At 44.9% G+C, this 11,085-nt stretch overlaps 1 protein-coding gene across 1 annotated transcript in view; it reads right to left on the reverse strand.

The window, feature by feature from the left end:
• The window catches only part of FRY (FRY microtubule binding protein), a 344,560-nt gene extending 335,721 nt beyond the window's left edge, over positions 1-8,839 (reverse strand). The window contains exon 1 of the mRNA XM_058688112.1: positions 8,538-8,839. Coding sequence (XP_058544095.1) covers positions 8,538-8,838 — 301 coding nt within the window. The 5' untranslated portion in view covers position 8,839. The remainder of the gene's footprint in view (positions 1-8,537) is intronic.
• Between the last annotated feature and the right edge of the window lie 2,246 nt (positions 8,840-11,085).

Raw genomic sequence — 11,085 nt, forward strand, 5'->3', positions numbered from 1 at the left:
TGTGAGCAGGGGAGGAGCAGAGAGAGAGAGGGAGACACAGAATCCAAAGCAGGCTCCAGGCTCTGAGCCGTCAGCACAGAGCCTGATGCGGGGCTCGAACTCGTGAACCATGAGATCGTGACCTGAGCCGCAGTCAGACACTTAATTGACTGAGCCACCCAGGCACCCCTCATCTCATTTTGTAACCCCTACTCCCAAATCTGTATTTCTCTAGATTGTAAAGAAAGACCAGAGGTATCCTAATTGAAATTTGAAGGCAAACATCCTTTAGATAGTTAGGTAGCCCCAAAGTATTTGGAGTGAAAGAATGTGGGCGGGATGGTGGTTTCTCATGTAACTGAGTACCTGGTGGGCCATTCCCATCCTAAACAGTTGTTGAAAATACATTATTTATGCAAACAGTTAAAAATGCTCAAAAATGGGGCACCTGGGTGGCTCAGTCGGTTAAGCGTCTGACTTCGGCTCAGGTCATGATCTCACGGCTGGTGAGTTCCAGTCCCAGGTCGGGCTCTGTACTGACCGCTTGCTCAGAGCCTGGAGCCTGCTTCGGATTCTGTGTCTCCCTCTCTCTGCCTCTTCCCTGCTCACATTCCATCTCTCTCTCTCTCTCTCAAAAACAAATAAACATTAAAAAAAATTTTTTTAAACACAAAAACCCTTTTAAAAAATAATAAAACTGTTTACAAATCACCACTGAAGTATACTGAGTAAGCATCAAATTATACGGATGTAAAAATAGGTAATATTTTCATTAGTCTCGATGTGAATACGTATTTAGAGCATTATTGACAATAGGGGGGAGAAGTGTATGGAAACTCAAGTCTGTAAAGTTGCACATTTGCTGTAACTCAACAAACGGAGAGGAACTGCTTTTACGGCAGAAGTGTTCAAGTGTTTCAACATACTTATACAGTAAGTCCTGAATTCAGAAACCTGTATTTTTAATTTTTTGTTTTCTTTTTTATGACAGGGACCAATGCCTGAAGTGGAGCTATAAATCTAATGCCTCCCGCTTATGCTGGGTACACTCGGTCCCTTGCATAAAGGTAAAACATATTTTCCCTTGCTTTTAAATCATGCATATAAGTATTACAGTATCAGCATTTTTGTGCTCCTTATAGTAACTGGTTTACCACTAATAATCTTTTTTTTTTTTTTAATTTTTTTTTTTTTTTTCAACGTTTATTTATTTATTTTTGGGACAGAGAGAGACAGAGCATGAACGGGGGAGGGGCAGAGAGAGAGGGAGACACAGAATGGGAAACAGGCTCCAGGCTCCGAGCCATCAGCCCAGAGCCTGACGCGGGGCTCGAACCCACGGACCGCGAGATCGTGACCTGGCTGAAGTCGGACGCTTAACCGACTGCGCCACCCAGGCGCCCCACCACTAATAATCTTATTAAAGGTTTGTTGCCATTTTCTTTTTAGAAAACAAAGCAAAACAGGAACAGAAACTTCATCCCCTTTAATAAACTTGTCCAATAACTAAATCTGATTATTTTTAATAAGAAATGCCATAAATATTGTTAAATATTCTAAGTCAAAATGTTAAGTGCTGACCTTCAAGAGATTTTGAAGTCTAAATACCAGTATTTAAAAAGATCCATTTCAAGTGGTGAATTCATTTACAATCCTCCATAGAAGTGATTTTTTAACATCACAAGTGCAAACCAATTATCTTCCTATTCTGAGTTTTAGCTTAAAAAAAAAAAAAATAGCATAAGGACTGAGTTTCCAAAAGCAGGGCCTTAAATAGGGCAAAATTAGGTAAAAATATTAAACATGGCTAGGCTACAAGTTTATAAAACACAGACATTGATGTTTGTAATATTAAACAATTTTCAGAGGCTTTACATGACCATACTCTCAAGTTTAATGATTCACGGTAAGAAAATACGTGGGTAATGTATCACAAAGAAGAGTTTCTGTGTCCTCCTCTTTTTATGAGAAAATTAAAATTAATTGATCTTTTACTAGTGTCGTCTTATATCGGATTTACATTAGCAAAGGTCTTGATTAAACATTTTGGAGGGACGCCTGGGTGGCTCAGTCGGTTAAGTGCCTGACTTCAGCTCGGGTCATGATCTCGCAGTTTGTGAGTTCGAGCCCCGCGTCGGGCTCTGTGCTGACAGCTCAGAGCTGGGAACCTGCTACAGATTCTGTCTCTCTCTCTCTGCCCCTCCCCTGCTCTCTCTCTCTCTCTCTCTCTCAAAAACAAATAAATATTTTAAAAAAACATAACAAAACAAAACAAAAAAACTAAACACACTTTGGAGAACTTCCCAACCATGAAGTTTGTGAAGTGTTACAATCATACCCACTCTCCACCCATGAATAGGAAAAGCACTAATTATGAAAAACAAAACCTTTACTGGCACCAAAGAGTAAGAGCAGTCTGGCGATCACAGTTGTGTATCATCTTATAGCCATGCGTTACCCCGTTGGAGCTCACCACAACCCGTGAGACTAGTGTTTCCAGAGAAGGAAATAAGTTCTGAGAGACGAAGTGATTTTAATCATGTAGTGAGAGGGAGGATCAGCACTTGAACTCAGCTGTGAGGCAGGTATTTACTCTGTGAAATGCTTTGGCTAAAACAGAAGTTCCAAGTGTTGCCTTTGAGGCTCCCTCTGCTTTGGCCCCTGGACATGGCCTGCTGTGGAAGCAGCCGGAGGAAGTCACAGGACCAGATGGGCAGGGGTGCGGCCCACAGAGTGGTCGTGACACGTGTATTCGCGCACATCTTCCACCCTGCTGGACTATTTCACCACCTCTTGCACACGTAGGCAAAGCCTGCGAGTGGGTGTTGTGGGGAATACCGGGGTGTGTGAAGTATGGTTCCTGTCATTACCGAGTAGAGCCACTGAGCCTACTCACAACCTGTGACAACAGAACATGATCCCAGGACGCAGTCTTTTGTTTTAAGTTTATTCATTTATTTTGAGAGAGAGAGGAGAGAGAGAGAGAGAGAGAGAGAGAGAGAGAGAGAGAGATCGCACAACAGGTAGGGGAGGGGCAGAGAGAGAGAGAGAGAGAGAATCCCAAGGAGGCTTCGTGCTCTCCGCATGGAGCCCGATGTGGGGCTTGAACTCACCAACCTTGAGACCACGACCTGAGCTGAAGTCAGACACTTAACCAACGGAGCCACCCAGGTGCCCCAGGACGCAATCTTTAAATAGCACATCTTTAAGGAGGCCCAAAGTTCTCCCTCTCTTGAAGGCCCTGCTGAAATGTCACCAGATGTGCTAGTCAGCAGGTTCTGGAAGGGTAGAACTCTAGCAGAGAACACAGTGCTTGAGGAGGCATGCTTAATTACAGTGTCTTTTACTGTGCCTGTGATAAGTAGGGCACCTGAAGCAAACTGCCCATCCTCAAAGTCTCCTTCTGGCCACCCTCAAGGGAAGCGGGAACACATCTAGGTGCCATCGTCCAAATGACTACCTTGAGTTTCCAGCAGAAACCTCCATACAGCAAGCAAAAGAAAAAAAAAAAAAAAAAGCAGTGTGACTTTAGAAATGTCCCAAATCCATTCGATTATAAAAATAACATGATTTTAAATAACTTTTTTTTTAGACTGTGGACTTGAAAACAAACATGCCTTTGGAAAGGAGGGGAGCCAGAAATGAGAATCCGGACGGGCCAGATTCTGGTCCAGCTGCCTTCTGGGGGCTGCTCCGAGTTCCCTCCTCCTCCCGGCCCCGAGCAGTCCCTGTCGCGCTGCCCTCTGACTAAGCGACAAGGAAGCATTGTGGAACCGCCTGCTTCCTCCGAGCGGAGGAGTGCTTTGCTTTTCCCAACAGCTGACTGTAGACGTGGCGAAGGCATTTTCAGAACTGGCTGGTTATACAGACCACCCTGTCTGCCTCCGAGCGCTAAGCGAACAACCCGTTACACCGGGCACCTGAGCCCCGCTGGCTTCCAGGTGCAGGACGGGCCGCTCATTTTAATCTGACACGCTTACGGGGACGGTGTCTGTCGGGACAACTTCTCTCTCCTCCCTTTCTTTCACTGAGCCGAGCCTACCGCTAGCGAGCTGCCGAGCTCTTTCAGGAGGACGGGGAGGCCAGGCTGGTGCTTGCTAGAGACATACGTTCGACACTGCGCCTGGTGAGCCCCGGCGAGATGCCAGAACGTCAGCTCGAGCTTCGGTTGTTGAGGCTTCTTTCTGTTGTGTTTTGTTTTGTTTGTGTATTTATTTTGAAAGAGCACGTGCACACGCAGGAGCAGGAGAGGGGGAGAGAGAGAGGGAGAGAGAAGCCCACGTAGGCTCTGCACCGCTGATGCGGGGCTCGAACTCACGAACTGTGAGATCATGACCTGAGCCAGAATTGAGAGTCGGACGGACGCTTAACCAACGAGCGAGCCACCTAGGCGCCCCTTGAGTCTTCTTTAAGGGAAGAAAACTGGTTAGTATTTAATGTGCACATATGATCTTAAGATGCATTGGTTTTCCTTTTAAAGATTCAGTGCTCTCAGTTCCTTTATTCGGGAGGCATTTACTGAGCTGTACAATACGCGAGGCACCCAGCTAGGAAAATTCTTTCCTATTCGCTTAGACCAGAAACATACTATCCGCGATCTCCCCAAAGTCTAGGATAGTTCTTGGTAGACAGCAGAATCCTAACACAGGTTTCAATGAATGAATTACACACTGAGACAAGGGAAACCTGCGTTTTTGCCTCCCAGGAGTTCTTAAAATGATGAAAGGCAGTAAAAAGACCTTCGCCTGTTACAGTCTCTATAGGCCAACTAGTTCTTTGCTGGAGCTAGACTCAGACTCCACAGAATGGACACGGCTGCACGGAAAATTAGTTACTGAACCACCAGGTGTTGGCTGAACACTTACTATGCACAATTCCTTCTCCTGGGCAACTGGGCCACGCAAAGGCATATAAGATACAGTCCCTATTTTCAAGGAATTTCTATATAAACAAAAACTTAACAGTTGCCACAAAGTAACAACGTGACCACCGAGCCCATTTACGACTAAGACAATGGAACACAATGCCAGGAAGCACTCTTTTTCTTACAGCTTTACGTAGTACTGAGGCCGAGGAAGTGGTAAGCATAAAGGAGAACTCAAAGAGATCAGAGGAAGAAGAGCGGGTGGCTGAAGAAGACAGAAGATTTTAACTGGGCCTTAAAACCCAGGTGGGGAATGAGACAAAGGGCATAACAGGGACGCAGGAGTGCATGTCTGTGTGCGTGTGTGTGTGTGTGTGTGTGCGTGCGCACGCATGTGCTGGGAGGTAAGGGAGAATCACAAGCAGAGAGTCTGGAAGAAGACAGAGGAAACAAGGTATGCCAAGAGTTAATTCAGTTCAGTGCATTTTGAATCAACTGAATAAATATTTATTGAGCACATACTATGTGCCAGGCATTGATAGGTACTGGGGATACAATGGTGAAGAGACTGATATGAGCCATGGCTCACTGGCTAGTAGGAGATACCGACAAGTAAACAGACAATTACAATACGGTGTGATAAGTGCTGTGATAGGGAAAAGTCCAGGTGTTATGAGGAGGAGAAGGACAGAGAATATACCCAACCCAGATGTGGGGGTCAGGAAAACTTCTTAGAAGAAGGGATGTCAAGCTGACACCTAAAGCCAGGGTGGGAGTTAGGTGAGACTATGCAGGTAGGGTTCCCTAGAATAGGAAACATGAGGGGCCATGGAGGTGGGAAGTTGGCTGAGTTTGTTGGAATGCCAGGGGAAAGTGTGCTGAGAGAGGCTGGGGAGGGAAGCCGTGATCAGATTATTAGGTCTCTTATACTTCACATTAAGGAGTTGGGACTTTATCCTAAGAGCAGTGGTAACCACTGGAGAATTTTAAGCAAGGGAATGAAACAGACTTGTATCTTGGGTGGATGGCTCTCTGGAGCATGAGACGGCCCTTAGAGGAGAAGTGGGCAACAGAAGAGAAGGGTAATATGCAGTTAGAATCTTGAAGGTCTATTCCTAACAGTGCAAGGATGAAACAAATATTTCATGAATGAATGAATGAATGAATGAATGAATGATTGGTTGATCAACCAATCGGTCAACCGTCCAGCATGGGACTGAACATGAGACCTGACATGGATGATATATATGTCAGGGTGAATGCACAGGGCAGAGCTGATAGCTCTTCGAGTCTTGAATCTCACCCGAAAAAAGGCAGCAGCAGCTGACAATGGAGTGCAGTGTAATAGAGTGGAGACAGCTTCAACACGGGAGTCAAAATACCCGGTCTGAGCCCTAGTTTTGCCAGTTATTAATTCCGAGATGCATCTTAGTTTCTCTGACCCTCAGGTCCCACATACGTCATATGTGCTCATTGTGTGCAGCTACACAGCGGTATAAAACGGGAACAGTTATCACAGTCCATGTACATTTCCATTTTCAGGTGACGCTTAGGAGCTTTGGTGGGATTTGCAGTTATCCACTGCAAAAAGAAGTTAGTACAACTGGCATGAGAGTGGAGTCATGCTTTAATTAAAGAGGAATTTAGAAATCAAGTAGTCGGTATTGCCCAAACTTTGGCCAGGTAACTCTCTAGCCTGTCAGCTGAAGACCCGAGTGAAACATTGGAAGGGTGAAAACAGCCTATCTGTTGTCACTGCCCCCAAGGAGGGGAAGTGGGGCAGAAACAAATAATGTACTTGAAGGCCACAGGGTCAGTGGAGTGGGCCAGAAAACACACAGTCATTGAGGGGCACAGTCTAGACTAGAGCTTAGCTCCCCTAAGCGCAGAGCCCTTTTCACAACCCTACTCTGTTGTATTAATCATGACAATTCAAGATCTTAGAAAGGATAACCTGTGTGAGGTCCAAACGAAGAGGTCTTCCCACAGTTTTGCGGCTGTAGCTGACAGCCCAGAGCGAGATGACTTTATAGAAAGGGAAGACAAATGGGAATGACAGTGGAAGGAGGCAAAGTGCCCTGGGGTCTGGCTGTTTGGAAAGAAGGAGAAGGCTTCATGAAGTATGGGGCTGTGCCGGTAGAGGAAAGCAGGAGGCATCATAACATAAATGGGTCCGGGCAATGTTACACCCAAGAATAAAGGAAGGGAGGAAAAAGCAGAAGGTGAAGAAAAGGTCTGGGAGGACATCTGTGAAGAAGTCCTAGCAAACCAACAGAACACAAAGTGCTCCCTGGCACACCGCTTCTGGACAACCAGACCGGCCTCGGGTCCTTGGTGCTTTCAGACCAAAGAGGATGAGCAGAAAGTGGCTGTTTTTCTAGACACATCGGACATGTCAGTGATCTTCCTTGTAGCATTTTTCATGTTGCCCCTTCCTTCACGTCACAGCACACTCACCCACTCACACCTCTGGCCCAGTCTAGTCTGGGCTCTGCTTTTTTCTTTCTTTCTTTCTTTTTTTTTTTTTAATTTTAATGTGAGCACAGAGCCTGTCAGCACAGAGCCCGATGCGGGGCTCAAACTCACGAGCTGAAGTTGGGCACTTAACCGACTGAGCCACCCAGGCACCCCTGGGCTCTGCTTTTTTCTGCAGCAGAGTTTGACATCAGAGCAACATCACTGAACCAAGAAGAAATGAATGAAAACCACAGCTCCCTTAAGAAATGTAATTTTCAGCTTGTGGCCTTGAGTCCTCAACTTTCTAAATCATCTCCTAGCTATTTCCGAAAGCAGGGTAATGACTCAGCGGTTAGGGAAGTCAATTCCATCTTTACAGGTAAAACTTGCTTGAATTGTTTGTTTCTTTGTGTGTTTTCTATCATCACAGAGTTAATCCTTGGCAGTTGGGTCTAATCAATCCCCCATACAGACTCCAACAAATCAATCACAACAAAAAGGATACTTGTAGTTTTTCCAGGAAATTCGCAAACAGCATTGAAATCAAGTTGACTACATAATTCATACACTCCAGTAATCACTCTCCAGTGATGCCTCAGTTAGAGTTCACTGTCACAGGCATTTTATATGATCTACATATCTGTAATATCCAGGCATGGAAATCTGAAGCAGACATCAGAGTCCCTTTATCAAGATTGAAACCCATGAGTCTTCTGTGCTACAATCCAGTTCACCATCCACATTGTTTAATTGAGCCCTTTACTACAAATGGTTTTAGGCTCTGATGCAAGACAGGAATTTGAAGCATGCCTTCGAGTATTTAATGGTGTTAATTTCTGGTGCACACAAACATCAGCTTCACTCAACAATCCAATAATCTTGCAAAATAAAGAAAATACGCCAGAGAAGGAAATGCAGCATGGAATTCTTCCAGATTGCAAGGAAAGCAGTTCCATGATCTGGCTGTTTGTGACAAGTAATAAAATAGCTGCCTATTTACAGATCCTTAAAGATGTTACAAGAAACAAAGAAAATAAAAAGAAGAAGGTGGGGGTGCTTTCACATCGAAGAATTATTTTATTTTTTACAGTTAGAAATATTTATTTGTCCACTGTCAGCTCTCAAATGTCCCAAGTTCATTTTAAATGTAACGCATCTGATCATAACAAATGAAATAAAGTCCTTTTTTTTTTTTTTTTTTCTCCAACTGGCCGGTATAAACGTAAACGATTCCTACCTGGAAATATGGACGGTCTCTTTTTTGGGCGCCTCAGGTGAATGGGCTCCAAATTTTTCAAGTTTCTTTGAAGTCTACCTCGAATGTCATTTCCTATGAGTAGTTCAGGTGGCAGGCTACTCCGTCTTGATGATTTATAATCATTTTGAGACGAATTCAGTTTGTTCTTCGTTCTGGAATATAAATTGCTGTCATCAACTGCCATGGTAGGAGATACATTCGAGACTCTTTCACAAAAATCTGAAAAGCCCAACCCGGCAGCAGCCACGGCCGCCTCAGCCCCAGATTCAGATGTTCTCATGCGTTACCGGCACTTGTTTGGGAAGCTTAGCAAGTTGATAGGCGTGGACTTGAACAGGTGTAGGATTACTAAGTGGCCCCTCCTCTCAACAGTTAATAGCACAGGGGAGGAGAGATCCAAAAAACCATTAGGTGCAGGAGGGCGCGGGATTTGAGCAGATGTGGGCACACGGGCTCGGGCTCCTGCAGAGGGTACTAAAAACTGGTGTGAAGGTTGCCGTGTGGAATTGCTGTTGGTGCGATGCCATAAAGGAACCACCACCTGCTACTTAAGAATAAATAACCTATGCAAATTGCAAGCCTTATTTTTCTTGCTGCTTCTCAAACTCGGACGGTTTTTAAAGTTGGGGGGAAAACTTTTTTACAATGCCTCGTACCCTTTTGTTTTGAACCGCAAACGCAGAACAAACATCCGTCTTTATGAAATTCCTTATCTGGCAGGCAGCCAACTGGAAGTTGGCTGCAAGGAGGAGATGAGAGAGGGCTGGTGATGATCAGGAAGGAACCCGCTGTGGGTGTGTAGGGAGCAGCAGTGCCGGGAACCCAGCACAGCTCCCCGACCCGCCCCTCCATCCTGTCCTCTACCTGGCAGATGGCTTCTCTAAAAGTTCAGCTGTCCGGCGGCAAAGTCAGAGGTCTAGCAAACAAGCTGGGACTGTAGCAGTGACGATGGCCTCCACTCGGCAGATGAAAAGTACACGTTATCCTTGCGGGTCTCTGCCTTGCTTTTAACCCAAGTGGTCAGTGGTTTGGTGGTGTGAGAAAAATCAGCATTTGCTCCGTTCCGCTTGACCCCTTACATATTTTCTATCTCCTCTGGATTTGGCGTTTTGGTGTCCTTTGTTCCCCTCCCCCTTAAATGTTCTGCACTCTTTTCTTTGGGCAGAAATCATAACTCTCTGATTTATCCTCTCCAACCATGCCCCAGGGCTGTGTCTTCTGTGCCCTCTCTTTCTCCCATCATCTCTCACCCTCTCCACGCTCCCCCCGTGCCACCACCCCTCCCCCCGCCTCACTCACACACACACACACACACACACACACACACACACACACACACATACACACACGAGCCCGTACACCGTCTTCTGTCTGGCTGCAGTGGGTGGGGGGGGGGGGTGTCAGAAGATAAAGAAGGTAAGATCTGCCTTTTCTCTTCCCAGTGCTTGGAACCTGTGGATACATAACATTACAAAAGATTCCGAGGTCCTTTAGAAATCACTATTTACTTTGGTTTCCTGGATGCCAAGTAGGTTTTACTATTGCAGAAGGTTTTACTAAATGCAGAAGTTGGGTGTCTTTACCTAGTTAAGGATACACCTCCAGGCTATGCCCTTTCAGCAACACGTCTTCAAACCACTACAGATTTTCTGAAGAGAAAACTAGTTTTTGGTTTTTTTTTGTTTTTTTTTTTTAACAATGATGTCCCAATCAGGGGCGCCATTATAATCCAGCAATTATATGTATAATTATAACCCAGCAGTTATATTTACATATTAGATTATCAGGTTATTTTACAAATTCTGAGAAACGCCTACACCACTTCCCTCACAGGACTTAGAACTATTTTATCAGGTTGAAATGTATCATTAACTTCAAAACAATGAGTGGTTTGTACAAAACTATTTTTAAAAGCCCATGAGACTGCTTGAATCTCCCTCAGCTTAATGAAAATACGGTTTTTTTCTAAAGAAATAAAAAGTAGTTTTTAGACGTTAAGATAATGATGTAATAGAAAAAAAACCTTCCAAAATCTCAAGACCAGTGTTCACTTTTCAAAGACACAGCAGGGTAGAGTCGTAGGACACACATATTTGTATGCCGACAGGGAGAAATCCAGCAGTAGACAGGCAGAAGTTCGAGCTATTCGGTGACTGTTTCTTTCCCAATTCATGGCATCACTGTGAGCCTAACTAAGAGTGTGTGTGAGATGGGATGGGAGTCGCTGAGAAAGGGTGTTATTATCACACAGTGTGCAACAGGTAGATGCATGGTGTGCACCTGTAATTTTGCCTTTGTCTTTAAGGGGCTGGCTGTAAGCATAGCGTTAAGAACATACACATCCGAAATGCATGATAATAATAGCTGTCATTTATTGCGTGCTTAATACCAGCCAGGTTCTTTCCTAAGCCTTTGACAGGCATTATCTCATGGATTCTTCCTAAGCACCCTGTTCTGCAGATGAGCAAACTGAGGCACTGAGTCCAACATCCAGAAACTGGGGGAGGGAAGATTTGAGCATAGGTTT

The sequence above is a fragment of the Neofelis nebulosa genome, chromosome 1 (genome assembly GCF_028018385.1).
Source record: "Neofelis nebulosa isolate mNeoNeb1 chromosome 1, mNeoNeb1.pri, whole genome shotgun sequence".
Classification (NCBI taxonomy): Eukaryota; Metazoa; Chordata; class Mammalia; order Carnivora; family Felidae; genus Neofelis; species Neofelis nebulosa.